General features: G+C 30.3%; 2 protein-coding genes across 4 annotated transcripts; both read right to left on the reverse strand.

The window, feature by feature from the left end:
- Positions 1–3,311: 3,311 nt before the first annotated feature.
- LOC124826708 (SNF2 domain-containing protein CLASSY 2-like) lies at positions 3,312–10,125 on the reverse strand. Of its 2 annotated transcripts, none has more exons than XM_047299614.2 (7): positions 10,016–10,125; positions 9,198–9,334; positions 8,670–8,920; positions 6,727–8,265; positions 6,501–6,647; positions 4,186–6,117; positions 3,312–3,610 (listed from the first exon to the last, which is right to left on the reverse strand). In XM_047299614.2, the coding sequence occupies exons 2-6, from the start codon at positions 9,250–9,252 to the stop codon at positions 4,189–4,191; spliced, it is 3,921 nt and encodes a 1,306-aa protein (XP_047155570.2). In that variant the 5' UTR covers positions 9,253–9,334; positions 10,016–10,125; the 3' UTR covers positions 3,312–3,610; positions 4,186–4,188. The 2 variants fall into 2 exon arrangements, with proteins under 2 accessions (XP_047155570.2, XP_087949796.1); XM_088093670.1 differs by lacking the exon at positions 3,312–3,610 and having other exon boundaries at positions 4,571–4,709; positions 4,789–6,117.
- Positions 10,126–22,739: 12,614 nt separating this feature from the next.
- Positions 22,740–24,989, reverse strand: LOC124826710 (dehydration-responsive element-binding protein 2C-like). 2 transcript variants are annotated; one of them, XM_047299616.2, is made up of 2 exons: positions 24,837–24,989; positions 22,740–24,448 (listed from the first exon to the last, which is right to left on the reverse strand). In XM_047299616.2, exon 2 carries the CDS (start codon positions 24,390–24,392, stop codon positions 23,238–23,240), a length of 1,155 nt encoding a protein of 384 aa, XP_047155572.1. In that variant the 5' UTR covers positions 24,393–24,448; positions 24,837–24,989; the 3' UTR covers positions 22,740–23,237. The 2 variants fall into 2 exon arrangements, with proteins under 2 accessions (XP_047155572.1, XP_047155573.1); XM_047299617.2 differs by having other exon boundaries at positions 22,740–24,453; positions 24,837–24,986.
- Positions 24,990–25,157: the final 168 nt, after the last annotated feature.

Here is a 25,157-nt window from a genome sequence, read left to right on the forward strand (position 1 = left end):
TCACATAGACTATGTGTACATTAAAAGAAAATTAATGACATACTTAGTAAAAATAATGTTAGAATTAGATGAGAAATGATGATCTTGTTAACAATAATGACACCATAATAATGAAATTGGAGTGGTTAGAGAAAGAGAAAGAGAAAGGGGGTTACCTTTATCTTATGATGGTTGTTTTTGGTGTAAGAGAGGGAAAGTGACAAAGAAAGAAAGAGAATAGATAGATATATGGTAGTATTGAATTGTAGGAGGCAATGGGTATGCAAGTGGATCCTCAACTTGCAACTGTCCTTGAGACTTGGTTTTCTCAATTATCTTATTTCTTTATCCCAAACTCCAACTTTCCCACTTCATCTATTATTATTTTTTTCTTAACTTGCTAAAAATTATTGTTTCTTAAACCACCAAACTTTCCTTGGCCTCATCGTCTTCTTAAACGTTAAAACATTCTTATTCAAATACCAAGTTTGCATTTTTATTGCATTTTCATTCTCCTTCTTCCTTTCTTTTGATTTTCTTTTGATTAATTTTCCCTTTGTTTATAAATAAAAAGCCGTGCACGAGTTTCTTAGGGTATCATTGGAAAAAGACCGTGTTTGAAGGAAGAGTCTAGAAGGTCCGGCGTATGAACAAGTTGAGTTCAAGTGGGTTATATTTTTTCTGGTGCCGATAATTTTCAAATCGGATGATATTTTTCTCGTGTTTAGTTTTGACGTAAAGAAGCTACTTGGCGTGATAGGGAAATACATAAAATATTTCATGTTGTAAATGTGTTTATAACTTTTTCATAATTCTCTTTTAAAACATTTCAACTAAGATTTCATTATTTTCAGATGAACTAATTTTATTACTACAGTTAGATCTTAATAACAGTAAAAGTGTCCGAGGGAAACTCGAGTTGATAGACACTATTTGAATCTTAAAAGTTGAATTTTATCTATACTATTAATAAAAAATATATTCTATACACAATTTTGTTTTTAATTTTAACTTTTCTATATACAATTTTGTTTTTTAATTTTAATTTTTTTGAATTCAAATAATTATTTATAATAAAAAATTATTTTTTCGATTTTATTATTTTAGTAATTACTTTTCGAAATACTGATAATCAAATAAAAATATTACTTGTAATAATTATAAAAGTTATTTATTTTTACAATTATTTTTTCATTTTTTATTTTATTTAAATTTTACATCCTTGATTATTATTTATTTTTTGTAATTTTATTTAAATTTATAAAATATTTTTAAAAAAATATTCGTGGATATCCACGTGTATTTGCAGGTTTTAAAATATTCATCAGTATTTTTTAAATCAGTATCTATGCAGGTAGAGAGTAGATAACAAATAAATTTTTTTGCTATAGGTCGGGTAACGGGTAAGCATTATCCATATTCGATAACCGTCAATAAATTTAGAATCAAATTGTTACTAAAGTAATTCAATACAGCAAATAAGTGATCTTAGTTAAAATTACAAAAGAAAAATTCTCTAATCACATATCTCTTAAAGGTAATCTTGATGACCAAGATGAAGTACTATCTCTTAAGATCTTTGGATAAATTTTTTATCTCGACCTAACGGTTAATAAAGCAGGAATAAAATTTTTACCAAGACAACTCAAAACTAAATAATATGTGGAGACCTAATTTTTACACTAAAATGCGAAAATTATTTCTCTTAACATTAACTTTCAATTGTAAATCTCACAAGTCTATTTCAAAAATTCTTGGTAAAAGTTTTAGCCTAATCCAATGGTTTATGACGTTGTGATCATAATCATCCTTTAATTTTTACAAGCTCTCCTTTCATAATCATCATTTAATTTTTACAAAATCCTTTTTCATGTTTTCTTAATTTATATATATTTAGTCAAGTATTCTTTAAAAAGTAAATTTGTTTTATATTAAAAATTTAACTACAAACTTTAAATATGATTAGTACCTAATATGAAAATAGAGGATGTTACAACTTTTTGGACCCTTATTTATAGTTTTTGTAATAAATTTTTGATTAGTGCCGGTCTAATTATGATCTAAATTCATTTAAACTTGATGGCTTAATCATAATTAGTTGCATGCCTTATGTCGCAAGGGTAACCATTTGTTTTTTTGTTATTATAATAGCAAGTTTGAGTTTAATTGACTGATTACTTGGTTGACTGATCTAGTCCTTGACCGGACGATCCATACTATACACAAAAATGTTTCTATGTGTAGGATTGATCGGTCATTTTAAGCAGAGTGGTCATCCAAAATCCTAATTCCAAATCATTTCCAATTCATCTATGCTTATCAAGGGTATTTAGACCTCTATTTATATTATTCTTAATGCACTTTTGATTAGAACTAGTTTAATTACAGTTAAAATCCATGTAATCTTAATTATTACTTAATCGAGACTATTACCTACCTAACCATTAGGGTTTTTCGATTAAGATAATAAATTTGGATTTGATGGACCGATTACCTGATTGAAAAAACACTAATTAACAGGACGTTCCATATTGTATAAAAATAATTACTCTATTAAAAGAAAGTTTTGTTAATATTAACTACCATTTTTTTCTTACAAACTTTAATAAAAAATAATAATATCTTAAAATTGATTAAAAAATTATCAATATTAATATTTGAAATTATTAAAAATTATTTAATATTTAGATAATTTTCATATTTGGTGCAAGAAAAATATTTTATTTACACTTTATACCATTATATAAAGATGATTGTCTTTTTTGAAGTACACATTTTATTTCAAATTTTAATTTTTAAGTATTTTTTAAATCAAAATAATTATTTTATCAATTTTATTATTACTTTTTTTAAAAACAATTAACCATTTTTTCATTCTAATGTTTCCCCCCTAAAATTTAACTATTTTTTAAACTAAAATAACTATTTATAAAAAAATTATCTAAAAAAATTACCTATAATAAAATTTTAAAAATTATTTAAATATAGTTTTATAATTACATATACTATTATATAAAGATGATTTATCTTTTTTGTGTTAACATTTTTTTCAATTTTACCTTTTATGTGACCGTTTTTAAAATTTAACGGTTTTTTATTTATAATTTTTTTAAAATTTAATCATTTTTAAATAATTTATAAAATAAGTAAAAACTATCCACATTTAAATTATAAAAATAATTTTTTTATATATTTATAATTAAATTTTAATATTACAAAAATAATCAAAACACATGTTATTTTTATTTTCACTGGTATGTCTAACTAAACTACTTTCCCAATACACAAGAAATAAGCAGCTTTCAGCTATGCTTGTTAAATTAAGCAAGATGGATATAAAACTCACCTCCACTAAAAAGGGAGAGATTAAATTTTAAAAATTTACCAACATGTCACTCAATTCGCTCCACTTGCATCTTTCCCATGGGGTCACAATCACGTTGGAGTATGATTCTCCACCACACTACCTATCCCTTGGTAGAATCAAACCTCCAATTTATCAAATTAAATAAAAAAAAAACTACAGTCTGCCCAAATGAAGAAAATTAAAAAATAATAATTATTGGGCTTTCCAGAAAGAAGCTTGTTGAGATGTGGGCTTGGGCTATTATTTTTCCAGCTTCCAATTGTCCTGTGTTAATCAAGGAAAGTGAAAAAGAAGAGTGTCAACCAATAAGCATAATAGGTTATTTCTTGTTGCACTCCTGTATCTACACTCCTATAATTTTTTGTTTTTCATAATACAAAATAAAAAATTCATTGAATTACATAATCTGAAATACAAATATATTTCAGATTTTCCAATTCAATTCATAATATAAATGTTATATTTCCAATTACACATTCTAAAATATAAATAAAATAAAAAATATATTTTGAACTAAAATAGTTCTTAAAGTCATTTCCAATCATACACTTTTTCATTTAAAAATATATAAACGAAGGAATGATGTTTCCATTAGAAAAATTATTCTTTGATACACTTAAATTTTTTCCATTTATTTCACAGTATCATTTTCTATTTTTTACTCTCCTCAGGAAAATACAAAAATTTATACTGTTTATCTTTATATTTTCTGTTATAATTATTTTATCTTTATATTTTCTGTCAAATTAATGTAAAAGTGTGTGATACTACCGTTACTCTTTGCATTAATATCTATGGCAAAAACATTGTAAAGAAGAGCAAGTAGAAAGAGAATTTACCTTTTATTTGTTGGTAGAAGAAGCTTTTTCATTCTTCATGATCATGTGGAATGATTTAGACCTATCTTCAGCAACCATTTCTCTGAGTATATCATCTTCAATCTTCTCAGCTTGCCACTGAGAAGGGTCTTCCACAAAGGCCTCACTGAAGATCATGCTTGAAACCCATTCTTTCCAAGTGGTTCTTCTGTACTTATCTTCCTCCAAGGAGCCTGTGACTAAAAGCTGATACACATAAACAACTTTCTGCTGACCAGGCCGAAAGGCCCGAGCAATGGCTTGCTTGGTTTTTGAAGGATTCCACTCTGAATCCAACATAATAACTCGTGAAGCTGCTGTCAAACTAATGCCTTCAGCACAAGCTGTAATAGAAGCAAGAAGTATCTTTGCTACTCCACCAGGTTCCTCAAACTTGTCTATTACTTTCCCCCTTTCAAACAGTTCTAATTCCCCAGTTAGTACCAACACTTCTCTACCTCTTAGCCATCCAAAGTACTTCTCAAAGTATTCCACAAATAGCTTCACTGGTGCAATGTTGTGGCAAAATATCAGAACCTTCTCGTTTTTGACAACACGGTAGATAAGGCTCAAAACAAATCTTACCTTGGACCCTAGTTTCAGGTCAAATTTGCATTTTTCTAGCTCCATCAATTGCTCAGAAGTGAAAAACTTCTCAGCACACACTGCTGTTTTCACCAGCCAGGGATGTATTGAACCAAGAGTTATCATAAGCTCTAATTCCAGAGGGTAACCATTGCACTTGGCCATTTTCTTGTGTAGTTTAAGCAAAATTTCATGCTGTGTATCGGTTGAATTCATTAACAATGTATAAATTTGTAAACCAGGTAGACCGTCAGAGCTCCCACCTTCATAAACATCTATGAATCCATTTGTCACATTTCTCAACATCTTTAGGCCCTGCTGCCTCTCCCTACCTTTATCAGAGTCAATCTTCTTAGCAATTTTGTCTAAGAAGAATTTTCTGGCCCGTGACTCTAATAAATGACTTGCCTTTTTCGCCACTTTTCCTTTCCTTCTGTATTTGGAGTCTAATGCTTTCAGTACTTCATGAATGAACTTTGGTCTTGCCAAGCACAGAGTGTTGAAGTATTCACAGAAATTGTTCTGAAACAATGTACCAGAAAGCAGTATTCTCAATTTTGTTTGAACTTTCATCAGAGCCTTTCTCAGCCTTGATTTAGTGCTTCTGGGGTTGTGCCCTTCATCCAGAACCAAGATCCCCGGGCTTTCCCTCAGCACTTTAGCCATGTATTTTCTGTGTGCAAACTTTGAATCCTCACGCATCAATGTTAAAAATGAAGTATAACCCATTATCAGAACACTCGGGTGTGAATGCCACTTTTGTATCTTCTCAAGGCAATCCAAAACATGCTTGACATCATCAGTGGGCTTGGGAACTCCAGGAAGAACAACCGGTGATGATTTCTGCTTGAATACCCGGTATGTTCTACGTCCATGAATCAGATACACTGGTATAGGAATATCCCACTTGATAAATTCTTTGTACCAAGTATAGAGGGTTGTTTTTGGAGCAAGAACAAGAGGTCTCTTCCCTGGGAATAACTTCAAGTAGCTCACAAGAAAAGCAATGATGAGAAAAGTTTTTCCAGCACCAGGAGTATGAGATACCACACAGCCACCTATTCTTTTGGATGCTGCTTCCATAAGTCTGGGTTCCATTGACCCTGCAATGTTTTTCCAAAGAAACTCAAAGGCTTTCTTCTGATGAGCATGCAATTTTGTTCTAAGTTCGGGAATCAATGCCCAAACGTTATCATTTTCTTGAGTCACAGGTCCCTTAGGGGATTCTAGGGCGGGGAAAAGATCCAAGTCATCATCCTCATCAACCTTTGTTCGTGAATCTTCTTCAGCACTGTGCTTCTCCTCTTGGTGCCATGAAGAATGTTGAATCTACCAAAAACAAAAAGGTTATCAGCCACAGAATGGGAAAATAGACAAATTATCCAACCAAAATAGGTGAATGAGGTTAACATCAGCAATTAATTTACTCTTTCTAGAAATCACACTTCTTTGTATAAATTCCATGAATGCAAACATAAAAAATATCTTCCTAATTTGTTATACATGAAACTGCGAGCTAATACCCTTGTAACAGCTTCAACCCTTTCGGGAGTAAGGCTACACTTCTCCCATATGATAAGAGCCACATGCAATAGACATACATATTAATGAGTATTGAATTCGAATCCATCCAGATGCTTGGAAAAGAAAGCAGAGTACTGCAATAGAAGGAAATTGCATACAAATTCACATCTAAGTTAAACTTCACTTACAAAGGGTGGCGTAATATATTTGATCTCAGTTCTCACAAAGCCACATCTATAGCAGTAAATTCCAATTTCTTCATTCATTCTGAAATCATGTGGACAGCCTTGGTTCGGCTTTTCCACAGTCTCAGTGACAGTAGCAGCATTTGAATCCTGATAAAACAGTTGAAGTGAATTAGTCTTAGCAAAACTGAAACAAATAGGGGAAAGCAAAGGTCAAATGCTCACACACCTCTTCTAGATAGCATGACGCCAATGACACTTCCAGTTCTCTCCACAACATATCCATTTCAGATACTTCTTCTGCATCCTCTTCATCAGGCTTTTCTGTTTCTGTCTTTTGCCCAATGCTACTAGTTGTATTGTTTTCCTTCCACTGGTCAGTAATAGATGGTTCTTCTTGAGTAGATTTTGTATTAATATTCTTTAAGTACGAATTTATCAAATCCTTGTAGGCAGCTGCATTTAAGGTTCTGTCTTTATATCTGTACCTTTTTTCTTCTCCATGATTTCTACTTCTTGAATACGATGCATGATATTTTTTCTTTTGAACTTCTTTATTGGATCTAATCCCTTCCCATTTATTTCCAAGATCTACTAAATCATCTAAACCACTTAAACTCTTCCTCTTTGACTTGGGGACACCATAACTATAATGATATCTCAATGACAAATCATCAGTCTTTTCTACATCATCTGATTTAGCAGGATGGTTATTAGTCTCAAAAGCTAACAATTTATCATTGTTCTTCTTCGATTTATTACGGGTACTTGTTAGATCATAATATTTGGAATAATGTTCGGGGGATTCATGACCATAACTTCTAGTAACCTTTTCATATAAATCATCACAATGTTCAACAAGTAACGGTTCATCTTGATCGGGAAGAGGAACAATAGCAAGTCGATTTGGATCTTCATTATGATAATTTTCTCCTGACTTTACCTCCTGGTTAGCAGTCATTCTCCTCTTATGCATCACAAGCTCCCGGCAGGTGCTTGCCTCCTTTTGATGATTTTCATTAACCCCTTCTGGAGTGTTCTTCTGCAAACCAAACAAGCATGCTAATGGTATATGCAGTTCTTCGTCGTCCTCTACTTTCCATGTGTCTATCTTCACTGGTGGTCTGTTTCTGAAAGAACCAACATCAATCTCGGAAGCAACATTAACACTACCAATGTAACGTTCTGGTTGTACATTCCTACGCTTAGAACGCCGCAAGCCCTCAACATAATAAGATAGCAATAGTTCATCTTCATGGGATTCCTGTACGTGATCAATCCTCTTAATTATAGGTGTAGCTACTTGAGAAACAAAGGGTACTAAACTGCCACTTTCTGTTTTGAAATTCACAACATCAATGTGAAAATCTTTATTCAATGAACTGCTATCAGTATCTCTTCCCAAAATTTGATACACTAGCTTTTCTTCTAGACATCTCAGGCAAAATGAAATCTTCTTTAAAGCTGAGGTAACAACTAACCATGAAAGATCACATAACACTTTGCCCAAAAGTAATTTAGTATGTGATATCATGGAACAGTCCTCAGATGATGCCCACCGATAGGGCTGATCTTCACAGGCAATATTGTCAAGTTTTTGGAGAATGGATATTTGTTTGATTCCAATAACTTTAATCTCCTTGTTAAGAGTTCTTAGCTCTGCACCAAGTGAACCTTGATGAACATAGAAATTGACATAAAACTGACAGGAGCACTCAGAGTCGTGAGGTTTTCTTTGTACAGAGTTTATTTTAGCATCCATCCAAACCTATAGTTCCAAAAAGAAACAAAATGCAACTCAGACTTGCCGTTTTGGAAACTAAATAAAATTCTCAAATTAAAAACATGTAATAAAAGCAGTAACAACAACAATAATAAACACATGTACAAGAAAAGAAAATAATCAAGAAAAAGGGATTAGCCACAGTGACTGTCTAGTAAAGTGATCTAACTGCTGCTTCTGTGATACCACAAAATTAAACTGATTTCCCTTTATCCACAGCTGCCCTAAATACACACAGAAACAGTTATATTGCATTGACCATGTGAGGTATTGTAAACTCTTAATACATGTCTAGAAGATTCTGTCAAAAGTTTCATGATATATGGAACTCTATTACCTCAGATTAAAGAGGTAAAATGTATAAAATTCAGAGGACAAAGAACACTTACAGGATCCATAACAACTGCATCTGAATCATTAGATTGTTGAGGGGCAGATAGCACACATATGTCAACTCCAGGTCGCAGAAAACGGGAGCAATCAGATAAAGTAGCTTTCCTTGACCTTATCCGAATGTCTGACAAAGGTCCTTTTTCCATAGCCATATAATGATTATCTACAAAATGTATAGACATAGTTCCTGCCTCAATCTTTATGAACTCCACAGCTTGCCATGATCCAAAGGCAACTGCTTCAAAGGCTGCTTACAAAAATCAAATTGAAAATTGGTTTAAATTTTTTGTCAAGGAATGTAAAATTGAGAATACATGGTTGTGGAAACTAGTACACAATATCCAGGTCACACTGAAACTTGGTCAATCAAGTTTAAGTTTGTTTGGTAAATTAAAGTTCATTTTCTCTTTGATCAAGGAATTATAACTGCTCCATATTCAATATGTTCACTGTATTTTATTTCTTTTGTGTTGTCCTGCACAGTGGCAATCAACAGAACCTAGAAAATAAGAAGAAAGGCTCACGGTGAGAATTGAATGGATGCTTGATTTGATCTAACCGTCTTTTTCTGTTCCCCATGATTGTGACAGCCTTATGTTCATGAAAGGTTTAATGTTGTACAAGGAACACAACCTTTCACTTATAAACCTTCATTTCATACCTGTTTACAGAATAAACAATAAACAAGTTAATCACTGACAAACAAATAAAAAGGAGTCATATGCATTACTCCATTGTACATATCCTTGTACAAAGAAAAAAATTTCATTTCTCAAATGGTATTCTCGACCTTCAATAAATAAAACCAACATTGAAAAAGGAGAAGAAATGCATGTCTATAGAAATGTACAAAGATGGTTACGAAGAGAAGTACAAGAAGATAGGCTAAAACTCTGTTAAACCCTGTCATGTTTTTTCTCTTCCTAAAACCAACTCTCCGACAAGGATAACACTTTTGTGTCAAAATGATGCTGTGTTGGTTAGGAGAAGTAGAGACATCACATATGTGAAGAGTTTTTAAGCTTCAGCAGGGAATTATATACTGAAATAACAAATAAAAACATCATTATCTCTGATACCCATTTGTGCATACACAGAAATGGCATGGATGTTCTGTTCCTTCGAAGGCCAAAAATAAAGGGAAAGATGTTATCTTGTTTTACAAAAGAATGATTACTTCTGATAAGCAAGTCTAAAAATATCCAAATATCAGCAGATTAAGATCATGATCAACACAGCATAGACTTCAAATTGACTTGAAAAAAGGAATGTAACCATGGTCACGGGCATTTAGATTTTCTGGGAAAGGCAGAGAAAGCACAGTGAGAAAATCTATCCTTACCAAAGGAGAAAAGCTGGTTCTGAGAGAATCTAAACACGGTTTCAAGCATAACTCAGGAGAGAGAGAAAAAAAGAAAAAACAGAGAAGAGAGAGAAAGGACTGAAGTGAAATGGAGGCCGGCAATATCTAGGTATAAAACAACAAATTCTGATGTGAAATATTTTCAAGTTTACAAAATGTCTTTTTTAAATTTTTAATATATTGTCCGTTTGATTCAAACAAGATTTTATAATGAAGATAGTGAATAAAGTTATTATATATAATAAATACTAATCAAATAATGTTAAAAGAATTAAATGCCCATTAAATAACTTATTTATTTATTATTTATGATTAGAATAGTTTGCTTAACTTCTTAAGATTTTTTTTCTATTTTAATTTGTATATAGTATAAAGAATTATATTTCTCTATAAATAATTAATTGCATTAGTTGTGATGCATGTGTGTGTTAAGATTATTTTATTAAAGAAGTTAACAGTAAGTATGAATTGAGTATTTGCATATTAATTAGATGGATGAAATTCATAATTATAAAAACAAAAATTATTCCTTTGTAATTAATAATTTCATGTTTCATTTAATTTTTTAATTGTAAGTTACATGTAGGAGATTTGTAATTAAATAAATAATTTAAATTTTGTATTTAATTATTTGAATAATTATTATATTTTTATAAAGTAGATATTTTTAGGAATTTGGCTTATAGTTTTTAGTGTATCTCCCAATTCAATGAATATTTTTACTATTTTAAAAATATTTAACTGATATATTGTTTAAAGAGACTATACATAATTTTATTTACATAAGTAAAATGTTGATGTTTTTTAAGATTTAATGATTTTTATTAATATTATGTTTTTATGATCAAAATATTTTAAAATAATCACAACTTTTAAATTGATAAGTATTTTCAAGATGGAAAAGTAAAATGGTATTAATTTTATTGAAAAAATTGTTAATATTATTTTATAAGTATAAAATATATATGTACGTGAATCTGTGCACGTGTGTGTAGCATAATCTAAGAAATATAAAAATATGACAGAAATAAAAATATTATAAGAAATAAAGTTAATATCTTTTTGGAAGGCATATATTTAAAAATGAAAATGTAAAATTATTTTGAATAATTTAATTTATATTTTACGAATAAACTGACAAAATAAAGTGGACTCTTTTTATAAGAAAAAAATTAAAAAAGATAGGAGTTTCTTTTATACCAATAAATTAATATTCTTCGTTAGGTAGATATGGACTACTTACTTCTTCTAACATCTATTATAAAAATCTTTTTCAAAGAACCAACCTAAACATTTCATTGTCTCTTTTGAAATTTACCTCTATTTTGGAGAAGAACTTGAATTATTTTTCAAAATATAAAATGAATACTTTTATACCAAGAAAAATAGAAATAAGATCAGTTTTAAAATCACTTGTATTAAATAAATAATTTCAAGTAAATATTAACCTTTTAAATATTTATTTTCAGAACTTAAAGAAAACATATGTTACCCTTCATGGAATAAAGTGAAACTTCAAAGAATGACCTGTTTATTATAGAGAAAAACATAAACATCAAATTAATTTGTTGTTAAACCATGGAAGAAATTATTAAGAAAAATGCAATTAATATATGTAATAGTATAAAAAAATGCAATTAACATATGTAATAGTAAAAATGACATTTGAGGAAGTGAAATAAAGAGTAAAAATAGGAGTTTTTTTACTCTGAATGGGAGGTAATGATGTGGTGAAATAGAGTAGCTGAGCATAAAGTAGGTACAGAGAAGAGTAAAGTAGTGCGTGAAAAGGTGTGAGACGTGAAGTTAATCAACAGCACAGCAGCGGAGAAAACTATGAAAAAAAGAACACGAAAGTCTTGAATTTCGCATCGTAGTAAGAGAGAGAACGCTGTTTATTCGCGGTTAAAGGCGGGACAGAAAAGGTGTCTATTACCAACATTTCTTAGTCTTCGGAACCATACAAATTACACTCAAAAATCTTGAGAAAATATTTTCATCACACATGTCGATGTTTCTCATTTATTTCCAAAGCTCGTTTATTTACCGAATTCCACGCTCTTTTGAAATAATATTTAATGTTACTCAACTAATTGAAATAATATTTAATGTTACTCAACTAAATTTATGTAAAATCTGTTTACCCAAATAGATATGATAAAATATTCTAATTTATATTAATGATAGATAATATAAAATAATATTTATAGATTTTAAATTAATATTTATTTTTCAAATACACTTTTTACATCATATAAATTGTTTAATATTAATTTTATTTTAAATTATATTATGTTTTTCATTTTTATTTCATATATTAAATTCTTTTGTTTTATTATATAAACTTTTCCTTTCAATTTTATTCATTATTTAAACATGCAATTACAAAATAAAATTACAAAATAAAAGTACCTTTTTTTTAAAGTATAAAATTTGGTTAAAATACAATTTGTGATCAATCTAATTCAAATTCACTTTCTTAGTATGAATTATGAAATGTTTAAAATAAAATATTTAGACTTTTATTAACAACTTAGATATTTATATAAATTGTAATAATATTTTAACTCCATTCTTTTACAATATTTTAACTTTGTTACGTCTTAAGAAATTATTGATATGTATGGTTCGAATTTAAAACAAAAAATTATATGGAAAATCTAATAGTAGGATTTGAATTTTGTAGTTTCTTTCACTTTGGTTCAAAATTGATTTTCGTTTTTGAAGTTGGATTTTGTTGTGAGAATTTTTTTTAGAGGAGGTGAGTTGCTGTAATCAATCGATCCATCGATGTTTGTGTTGAAGTGTTGTCGTGCATTGGTCGTGGGTTTCACACTTTTGGTAAAGGTTCTGGTAGAGAAACTTCATTCCTTGGTGGCTCTACTTTGTTATCAAACAGTAGGTACCAGAGGTGTGTTGTTCATCGAATCACCGTTCAAAAATTTGTGGGGGTCAACTTCTAAACTTGTGTGTTTCGTTTGATGTGGGCTTTTGTGCTTTGTTCTTTAGGTTTTCATGTATTTTTCTTCTTCGTTAAGGTTGTTCGGTTATTTGGAGTTTTTATCATTATTTAAACTATTTTCATTAAAGTTTATGTTTTTGTTATTTGTTTTTTTTTTTGTGGTTGTGTATTTTAGGAGTTGTTGGGTAAATTTTTTTTGACACACACTTCTTTTTTGTACATGGTTTCCTTTTACAACAATGGATTCCATTTCACAAGAAGGTGAAAGCAAGGTAAGTAAATGTGTAATAGTGAAAATTCATTACTTTCTTTGAATAACTTTTTTTTAATGGTTGATCTTTTTATAAATTCTACTAGTTTTGTTTACAACCATTGTAGGTCACCAAAGCTATAGTGACGTGAAATGGTCTATTAAGGGACAGTGATTGTACGTGTATCATCCAAACCGATCATTCAACCCCATCTGCTTGTAGACAAAAAAAATTGTGAAAATACTTCGTAAACTTGTGGATCCCTCCCAACAACCTTGTGTTTATGAACATGCACAAAACTCCATTGTTGGAACTTCTAGTGCAACCAGAGATTGTCAATTTTATTATTTGTATCACTTATGTTATTGTAGTACTACACAATTGCTCTTAAGTAGATGACAATACTCTCGTCTTCCTCCTTTCATATAATTTTGTCACGGTAATAAAGAAGTTATTAATTCTCATGTTAATGCACCACCTAAGCTCATAACTAGGGGATGTCAAACCACATAATTAATGAAATTTATCAACATCATCCACAAATTGTAAAAACATAATTGCACAATTGGGTGGGGAAATAAGTGGGAACCTATAGCCAAGCTTCTGCATATAAAGGTCATAACAGATATTGAAATCAATTTTTAATAGCAAAAAGTATTCATTGTCATTTAAATGCACAAACAACTCATCTGTGGAGGCAATAACGACCACATATTTAACAAACTCTATCAACAAGATCCAAAATCTTAAAATAATAACATGAGAATCAAGAATAATATAAGTAGGGACCTATAACTGAGCTTTTACATAGGAAGGTCAACCCAATTCTTCACATCAATTTTGAATCAGAAAAAATATTCATTAAAAACTTAATGCTCTAACAACTTATCTATGCAGGCAGTAATGATCACACATTTAATCAACTTTATCACCAACTTCCCAACATTTGTAAAAATCAGACTGCACAATTGGGTAGGACCAAGAACGAAATATATGGGGACCTACAACGAAGCTTCTGCATAGGGAGGTCAACATAGTTCTTCACATCAACTTTGAATTGGAAAAAATATTCATTGACAACTTAATGCACAAACGACTCATCTATGTAGGCAATAATAACCACACATCTAAGCAACTATATCATCAGCCTCCCAAAATCTATAAAAATCATCAAACATCAAATAAGTGGGGACCTACAGCCAACCTTCTGCATAGGGAGGTCAACATAGTTCTTCACCTAAACTTTGAATTGGAAAAAGATATTCATTGACAACTTAATACACAAACAACTCATCTGTGTAGGCAATAATGACTACAAATTTAACCAACTTTATCATTAACCTCTCAAAATCTGTAAAAATCACCAGCATCAAATAAGTGGAGACTTATAGCCAACCTTCTGCATAAGGAGGTCAACACAGTTCTTCACATCAATTTTGAATTGAAAAAAATATGCATTGTCAACTTAATGCACAAATAAGTCATCACTTCATGCAATAATTACCACATATTTAACGAACTCTATCAACAATCTAACAAAAACTTAAAAATCAGACTGTACAATTGAGTGGGGATCAAATACGTAGTGACCTATAGCCAAACTTCTGCACAAGGAGGTTAACACAATTCTTCACATCAATTTTCAATTGGAAAAAATATTCATTGACAACTTAATGCACAAACAACTCATTTATGCTTAAAATAATGACCACATATTTAACCAACTTCATCACCAACGTACCAAAATCTGTAAAAATCAAATTGCACAATTGGGTGGGAACTAAAGATTAAATAAATGGGACCTACAACCAAGCTTCTACACAGGGAAGTCAACACAATTCTTCACATCAATTTTGAATTGAAAAAATATTCATTAACATCTTAATGCCAAACAACTCATCTGTACGCAATAATGACCACATATTTAACCAACCTCATCACCAACCTACCAAAATCTATAAATATTAGATTGCACAATTGGGTGGGGACCTACAACTAAGCTTATGCACATGGAGGTTAACACATTCCTTGACATCAATTTTGAATTAGAAAAAAATTCATTGTCAACTTAATGCACAAACAATTCATCTATATAGTCAATAATGACCACATATTTGAGTAACATTTGAGTAACTCTATCAACAACTTCCCAAAATATGTACAAATCAAACTGCACAATTGGGTGGGGGACCAAGAATAAAATAATTGGGGACCTACAGCTAAGCTTCTGCACAAGAAGGTATACTCAATTTTTATTACGAAAAAAAAATTCATTATCATATTAATGCAGAAATAACTCATCTTTCATCACAATAATGAACTACATAATTAACCAAAACTGTTAACATCTTCCAAAAACAATATAAATAAGTCAACACACTAATAAAGTCATCCATCATGGATGCCATAATGAACAAAATCTGTCAACAACAACTCGAACCTCAGTAAACAAATAAGTAGTGGTAATTATGATCATAGAATTACCCAGCAAAATAAACCTACAAATTTGGTAGGGACTACAACAAAAATAAGTGGTTACCCACAACTACAACCATGTTATAAACAAATGTGTAACACTAAAATATAGGAAACTCTAATTTTATTATCATTAAATGTAATTAATATATTTATAGGAAACTGTAATATATTTTCAAGATCTGTAACAACTAATGATGACAAAAAAACTCGTATCTACAGGTGAAATCTGTTACGGGTATTTAGTATTCGTGGGTATCTTTTACACGCGACTAATGGGTAATTTAATACCCATTTGTTAACGGGTCGAGTTCGAGTATCACACTATTTGTATCTGCAGGTATCCGTTACCCGTTTGAAAAATGAAGTTACAATTTTATTTGCGGGTACCTTTTACACTCAAAAACCTGTGAGAAAATATTTTCATACACTCAATCCATGTCACACATGTCAATGTTTCTCATTTATTTCCAACAATAATTTAAACAGTCATTTATTTACCGAATACCACATTTTTTTAAAATAATATTTCTCTAAATGTTACTCAACTAAATTTATGTAAAATCTATTTACCGAAACAGATATGTTAAAGTTGGATTAGTGGATGTCTAACTAATTAGACGTAATAATTCTATTCTAATTTACATTAATGATAGATAATATAAAATAATATTTATCGATTTTAAATTAATATTTATTTTTCAAACATATTTTTTACATCATATAAATTGTTTAATATTAATTTTATTTTAAATTATATTATGTTTTTTATTTTTATTTCATATATTAAATTCTTTTGTTTTATTATATAAACTTTTCCTTTCAATTTTATTCATTATTTAAAAATCCAATTACAAAATAAAAATACTTTATTTTAAAAAGTATAAAATTTGGTTAAAATGCAAATCAATCTAATTCAAATTTACTTTTTAGTATGAGTTATGAAATGTTTAAAATAAAATATTTAGACTTTTATTAACAACTTAGATATTTATATATAGTATAATAATATTTTAACTCGGTTCCTTTTGATAACATTTTAACTTTGTCACGTGTTAAGAAATTATTGATCTATATGGTTCTAATTTAGAACAAAAAAATGATATGGAAAATCCAATTGTAGGGATTTGAATTTTGTGGTTTCTCTCATTTTGGTTCAAAATTGATTTTCGTTCTTGAAGTTAGATTTCATTGTGGGATTTTTTTGCTTGAGTAGGTGCATTGCTGCAACAAATCAGTCCACCGATGTTCGTGTCAAAGTGTTGTTGTGCGTTGGTCGTGAGTTTCTTGGTGGCTCTTCTTTGTTATCAAATAATGGGTACCAGAGGTGCGTTGTTCATTGAACTACCATTCAACCATTTGTGGAGGTCAACTTCTGAACTTACGTCCTTTGTTTGACGTGGGTTTTTGTGCTTCGTTGTTTAGGTTTTCATTTCTCTTTCTTCTTCGTTACAGTTGTTTGGTTATTTGACGATTTTATCAATTTTTTAAACTATTTTTGTCAAAGTTTATGTTTTTGATATTTGTTTTTTTAGGTGGTTGTGTATTTTAGGAGTTGATGTTGGGTAAAAAGTTTCATTTTTTGACACACACTTCTTTTTTGTACATTGTTTCCTTTTACAGCAATGAATTCCATTCCACAAGAAGGTGAAAGCAAGGTAAATAAATGTGTAATAGTGAAAAATCATTACTTTCTTTGAATAATTTTTTTTAATGGTTGATTTTTTTTTATAAATTTTTCTAGTTTCGTTTACGACTGTGGTATGACACTAAAGCTATAATGACGTTAAATGGTCTATTAAGGGACAATGATCGTACGCGTATCATCCAAACCGATCATTCAACCCTATCCACTTGTAGACAACAAAATTGTGCAAATACTTCGTAAACTTGTGGATCCCTCCCAACAATCTTGTGCTTTTGAACATGCACACACCTCCATTGTTGGAACTTCTGGTGCAACCAAAGATTGTCAATTTCATTATTTGTACCACTTATGTTATTGTAGTACTGCACAACAATTGTTAAGTAGATGACAATATCGTCGTCTTTCTCCTTTCATATAATTGTCACAATAATGAAAGAAGTTATTAATTCTCATGTTAATGCACATAGGGGATGTCAAACCACATAATTAATGAAATTTATCAACATCATCCACAAATTGTGAAAACATAACTACACAATTGGGTGGGGAAATAAGTGGAAACCTACAACCAAACTTTTGCACAGAAAGGTCATCACAAATATTGAAATCAATTTTTAATAGCAAAAAGTAATGATTATCATTTAAATGCACAAACAACTCATCTATGGAGGCAATAACTACCACATATTTAACAAACTCTATCAACAAGATCCAAAATCTTTACATAATAACATGGGAATCAAGGATAATATAAGTAGGGACCTACAATTGAGCTTCTACACAGGGAGGTCAACACAATTCTTCACATCAATTTTGAATCGAAAAAAATATTCATTAAACACTTAATGCACAAACAACTTATCTATGCAAGTAATAATGACCACACATTTAATCAACTTTATCACCAACCTCCCAAAATCTGTAAAAATCAGACTGCACAATTGGGTGGGACCAAGCATGAAATATATGGGGACCTACAACGAAGCTTCTACACAGGGAGGTCAACATAGTTCTTCACATCAACTTTGAATTGGAAAAAATATTCATTGACAACTTAATGCACAAACAACTCATCTATGTAGGCAATAATAACCACACATCTAACCAACTCTATCATCAACCTGTAAAAATCTCCAAGCATCAAATAAGTGGGGACCTATAACCAACCTTTTGCACAGGGAGGTCAACACAGTTCTTCACATAAACTTTGAATTGGAAAAAGATATTCATTGACAACTTAATACACAAACAACTCATCTATGTAGGCAATAATGACTACACATTTAAACAACTCTATCATCAACGTCTCAAAATCTGTAAAAATCACTAAGCATCAAATAAGTGGTGACCTATAGCCAACCTTCTACATAGGGAGGTCAACACAGTTCTTCACGTCAATTTTGAATTGAAAAAAATAATTATTGTCAACTTAATGCACAAATAAGTCATCACTTCATGCAATAATTACCACATATTTAACCAACTCTATCAACAATCTAAAAAAAACGTAAAAGTCAGACTGCACAATTGAGTGGGGATCAAGAATCAAATAAGTAGTGACCTATAGCCAAACTTCTGCACAAGGAGGTTAACACAATTCTTCACATCAATTTTCAATTGGAAAAAATATTCATTGACAACTTAATGCACAAACAACTCATTTATGCTTAAAATAATGACCACATATTTAACCAACTTCATCACCAAATACATATCAAATGTATAGTTGTTGGGACCTTTAGTATCAGAACATCTTTAACAAGTAGTTCCGATTGGTTGAAAAACAATTTACCAAAACAAAAAGAAGATAACATTGGAAGAGGTAATCAAAAAATTGTTTTAAGTGAACATTTAACCTTATCCGAAACGATGATACTAATAGTAGAAAATAGGAATTTAAGAGGAAGTTTAATTTACGGTAACTTTGGCTTTTTTTATGCTTTGTGTAATATTTTTACGTGGATAATATTTTGGTTGTTAGAAGACTCCATGGTCATAAAAGACTTGAATTGTTAGCATTTAGGAATTGCTCTAGAATGAATAGAAACTATGTTTTATGTATATTGATTAATAATGCAAAGTGGAAATGGTATTGAGGAGGTTGGGGTTTTGGCTAGAATGTGGTTATATGAAGTTTTGAAATGGATAATACCAAATGGAAGTTGAAATCATGAGATATATGTTACAAAATGAGAATCTTTTGAATGATATTTGATATGTTGAATTGATATATAAATTTATGTGTCTTATGTATAATAGGCAGTAATTTAGAGTAAATGAAATCAATGAATTGATGGAGTTTGTGAACTTGGATTGAGTTAGATTGATAAGAATGTATGTGATATTTCTAGTATCATTAAAATTAATTCCATAATTAAGAGGATAATTAAATTTATAATTTAAGAATGTTTTAATAAAAGACAAATCATATTTGCTACCATTCAATTACAAATTATTATATATTAATTTTTACAAAGTTATGCCAATTATGCATTGTGTTTGAATGGTAATATAAAACTATTCTACAAATATTTACATTTTTAATAAATGTATTTTAAAATCAGGATATTGACAACATTTTAATATCTGATCTGCAGACATTAACATTAAGTGAGTAATTTTTGAAGAGTACAAACACTGAAAATTAAATTGAAGCAAATGTTTGAAGAAATTGAGTATCGTAATTGGTGGGGTATGATGACAACTACCTATCATAATGAGTTAAACCAAAGACTCTGATGACTGAACGGTGGGCACCACAACTCATAACTCATCATTTTATGATTTTATTGCTGTTGTATATAGGGAGACATAAAATATAAGGATTTTATGTTGTTAAAAACAAAGAAATTGACACTTGAACAATCATTTTTCATTTAGATACGTGCACACGTGTCTAAATTTGAGTTGTTCAAGTATCATTTTCCTAAAAACAAAAACATTAAGATTTTAAATTTGAGTAGAATTGGTAAAAATTAAACAGGGCTGTTTTAATGATTTAAGGTAAAAAAACAAAACAGAATGATTATGCTTAAATTTAAAGAAAATTAAGGTGACAGTACATGCAAGGATTTCTTTCTTGAAAGAAAAATCAGACTGACTCTGTCGTTTTGTCCAAAATGCCCTTTGTTGACATCTATACCATTGCAGATATGAATTTAGGCTTATTCATATTTATTTTCCACTTCATCTAAAGATAGTTTGTTTATTAAGATCCAATTCATCCAAAAATAATTTCTTTTTTCTTTTATTTTAATCCAATTCAATTTTTTTATTTTCAATATATTTATATTTAAAAACTAAAAATTATAAAATTAAAATATTATTTATTTTAAGAAATAGATTTTACAAGTTATTGTTTCTATTAATTTAATTAAATAAAAATAAAGCTATCAAAACCTATATCCTTATTTTATAAAAGAAAAAATTACAAAAAATTAGTTAATTTATCTAATAGAAAGAAATTCAGAAACCATTCTACAATTTTATATCTATTAAAAATAATCAGATGACTGATAAGATAGATTAACTTTGCTTGATTTGGAAATATATAGATGGATGACAATTGAAGATAAGGTATCTCTTACATTTTCAACCATTCCTCTCTACTACTTTTTCTAAAATTTTAAAATTATCTTTTACAATTCAAAAACCTTACTCCATTTTTTTTTTCACAGATTTCAAAATTTATTAAAAAGTTTTTCAATATTTCAATGAATTTCAAAATTCGTTAAATAATTTTTTTTCAATAAATTTTAAAATTTGTCAATTTTTTTTTCAAAATTTTGTTAAAATAATTTTAAAACTTTTAATGAATTTTGTTGAAAAAAATTATTTATTAAATTTCAAAATCCATTAAAAAAACAGTTGAAAAAAAAATCTTTCAATAAATTTCAATCAAAATCTATTAAAGAGAAACTTAATCTTTAAGATTTATTTTGAAAATCAGATTTGCAAGAAAAACTTAATCTTTAAGATAAATCTACAAAACACTCATTTTTTTTGTATATTTATTTCTTGGTCTTTATGAGTTTGAATACCACATTCTTAAATTGATTATTTTCAATAAAATTTCAGAAAATTTGTTCATATAACGTTACATGCATCTTTGAACAGAAACAATATAAAGAAAATAAAAGGTATGCTTATTTTTCTAATTTAATTATGGATAGAAAGTAGAAGACATAGATGTAATTATATTAGTTTTTTTTACTCATCTCAATTTTGTTCCTTATTTATCTTCCGCTCAACTATTTATAAGGGGGTGATGCTTCCTGCACCCTGTCACATTTCTTCATCCACTCCACTCCATCTAAAAAAGTTACAGGATATTTTTAAATAGTGAGGAGTGATTGCTGCCGGGAAAAAAATTTCCGAAACTGCTTCTGTATTCCAAAACATAAATTCCGAAAGTTTAAGGGTGCAAGAAGAAAAACGATGGGTGCAGGAAGTAATTCCTAAATCTTGGTCAGAAACATCAACTTTTTGGACCTTTACAAGCCCATATCAACTAGATTTATCGACTAACTAGGACCATCAATTTTGTTTTAATTGTTAAAATGACTTTTAGTAAAAAAATCTTTATTTTAATTATTCACTATTATGTTTACTTGCTCACTGTTAAGTTGACTTAAACCATAAACTCTTGTGTCATTAAGGAGAAAACCAAAATGCTAGAAAGATCATAAAACAATTACATATATTTAAACTAAAATTATGAGACATCATATCTATTCATCTTTCTCAATTATATATATATGATATATATCAATACTTATAATATTTTATTACCGTTGATTACATAGCTTTGAAAAAAAAAATATTCTAATACCAATTCTCTCTAATCTTCAAGCAGGCCAAATTTTATTTAGGTGATAATACAATACTCTAGTCTCTCTTTTAACCAAGTCAATTTCCCCCTTTCAAGATAAAAATATTTATAAGTAAGCTCTTCATACACTTCTAAATTTCTCTTTCGCATTTTACCTGAAGTTTTCTTAAATTATAATTATATCTTTCTTATAAAAAAAAATATAAGCGTAGTGTAGTTTAAAATAGGTAAGAATGTAACTTTTTTTTTCTAAAAAAAGAAAAACAAAAATATAGTTAAAATATATCTAAAACTTAAAAAAATACATACAAGGTAACAATGTAAGATCCATATAATGGTATACCAACAAATCCTTCTAATATTAAATTAGACAACTAATACTAAGAATACATTTTTTTCATCCGCAAATAATAAGATTACATTATTGATGGTGCTATTTCATTAATTTCAGATATCAGTGTAACCAGTTCTTACTATTTAACCACAAGCAATAGAATCCCCAAGGACCAAAACCATGAAATAAAGAACACAGTAAAGACAGCAACAAAATTCAGAATAATTTTCAATATATACATTCGCCTGCTTGTTCAGTTTTTATACACAAAAGTACGCAATACAGACATATACTAGTTGTCCCTCGTACAAAGAAATCTTCTGTCATGTCAGTGCTCAAGACACTACAGTTGACAACAACAACAAACGACTTTAAACAGCCTATTCCTCAGCTCCACCTATGAAGTTAAAGGCAGTCCAATTTGAATTCAAAAAGAAAACATGTAAACAAAAGAATTAACAAATTTTGTCAGCTAAATTCTCCATTTTAAAAAATCCTACAGAGAATCAGCATATTTAAAAGAACATAAAGATATCAAATTTCTTGTATATTAGTTGTATAACTGTATTCGTCTAAGGCACCTATATATTGCTAAAAGGGGACAACAACCCTGGAGACAGATTACTTGTGATGCTTGAACCAGATGAAAATGAGGTAGACTTCAGACATAAACAACATCCTCATTATAGGGACAAGAACATCATTCCTTGCTTTCTAGCATGTCCTTTGAATCATGATTCAGAACATCGTCCAAGTTAAGAAATTGCGGTTCTTCCCCTACACCATTATAGTCCTCTGGTACAACTGGTTTCAGGAAATCTAATCCATAATCAAAACCAGATGGTGTCTGTTCCATATGGGGCAAACTTCCCAGCAACTTGGCATCTGGATTTTGCAACTGATAAACAAAGCTTGATGACGTATTATCAAGCTGAGGATTACTATCTCCAGGAAATCCTGTTTGTCCAAAATCCAAACATTGCATCAACGCAGAGTCATCCACTGGGTTATTATCTATTAGCCCCAAAAGTTCATCCACCTGAAATAACTCATCATTGGAAAAGCTCTTGGAGTAATCATCATTATTAAAATCCAAAGCATCAATCCACGAAAAGTCCATCTGGTCTTCATTTACATCCTCTGCCTGCTCAGCATGATGTATTCCTTCTCCAGCCCCCGGGTCTAGGCGATCCACAGCCTCATCCTTCGGCTCTAGCTTCATTCTGCTAGTTGGTGAGGCATGTTCATAAGCCTTGTGACAATCATTACGGTTGGCCTTATCAAGGACAGGTAGAATATTCTCCTTAGCATCCTCAGCTGCACAGACCTCTGATCGATTGGACGTAGTAGTAGTAGTAGTGTCCGATGTTGTCGAAGAACATGAAGATGAAGCAGCCAAGAAAGAGTCCTTAAACGATTCCCTGACAGAAGCATAATCTGAGATGTGGGGGAAGTTGAGGCGTGCACATGGACCATACATGGCTCTAGCAGCTTCATCATAGGCAAGAGCAGCTTCTTGGGCAGTAGGAAAGGTTCCTAACCAAAGCCTACTCCCTCTATTTGGCTCCCTAATCTCACCCACCCATTTCCCCCAAGTTCTCTGCCTAACCCCTCTGTAGTTACACTCATAGTTCTGGGGTCCTCCTTTCCCTTTCATACATCCTTTCTTTGACCCTTTAGCTGGTGCCTTCCGAGTTGATCTACCATCATCTTTGCCGGAATAAAGATGCTCATTGTATTCCTTCCACTTTGCAATGGTCTCAGCAACAGATCTAGAACCATCCCCTCTGCTCCTACTTTTCCTCTTTCTAGAAGAATCCAAAGGCCGCACAGAAACTTGATCATAAGCACCCATCTCCACAAAACTTCACTGCTAAGTCCGCAGCAAAACTCAACAACTGAATTCACAATCTGAACTTCAAAACAAACAAATAAATTATTCAGTAACCAGCAACTCATAAGAACAAAACACAACACAAAGGTGGACAATCACAAACAGGATTTCGCAACACGCTCTTATTGACTACACTACCTATAATAAATTCAACCAAGAAACGAATTTTCGTAACCCCCAAGTAATAGATAAAGCTAAAGCCAAAATATAAAAATGTAAAAAAATAAAATAAACTTGCCCAGAAAGTTTTCTCCTTTAAAAAAACGAAATTACGATACAGACAGATAAATAACCAAAAACTAAACCTATAAACAATAATGAAAAAAAAATCACTCAAAGAATTTGCAGTGAAGAAATTAAAAAGCGTGCACCATAAACAGAGAGGAAGAATCCAATGCTACTAACCTAGTAGAGAAAACGCTGTGTATTTAATTTTAGGCTTGTCCCTTTTTGTTTTTCCTCTGTAGTGTGTCCGTGTTTTGGTTTGGTTTGGAGTGAAGAGTAACAAGGTTTGTGTTGGTTTGATATGGTTATAGCGGATTCAGAAAATCTCTGGGCTGCACCCTGTAATCTTTATTTATAGCCTTCTCTAGATTTTTCTGATATTTTTAAATTGCACCCAGAACTGATGACGTGGCGTTTTCTTAGTCGCGTTATCATGCTTCGGACTTCCGAACCAGCTGGCACGTGGCCCTCGAACCTTCCCGAGCCACTAAAACGCTGCTC

This window comes from Vigna umbellata, chromosome 1 (genome assembly GCF_029865625.1).
Source record: "Vigna umbellata cultivar VRB3 chromosome 1, Vumbellata_1.0, whole genome shotgun sequence".
NCBI lineage: Eukaryota > Viridiplantae > Streptophyta > Magnoliopsida > Fabales > Fabaceae > Vigna > Vigna umbellata.

Coding starts and splice junctions, on each gene's coding strand:
- LOC124826708 (XM_047299614.2), bottom strand. CDS start 9,252: ATGGGGAACAGAAAAAGACGGTTAGATCAAATCAAGCATCCATTCAAT. Junction 8,921..9,197: donor GCATCCATTCAATTCTCACC/GTGAGCCTTTCT, acceptor TTTTGTAAGCAG/CCTTTGAAGCAGTTGCCTTT. Junction 6,118..6,500: donor AATATATTACGCCACCCTTT/GTAAGTGAAGTT, acceptor TGTTTTTGGTAG/ATTCAACATTCTTCATGGCA.
- LOC124826710 (XM_047299616.2), bottom strand. CDS start 24,392: ATGGGTGCTTATGATCAAGTTTCTGTGCGGCCTTTGGATTCTTCTAGA.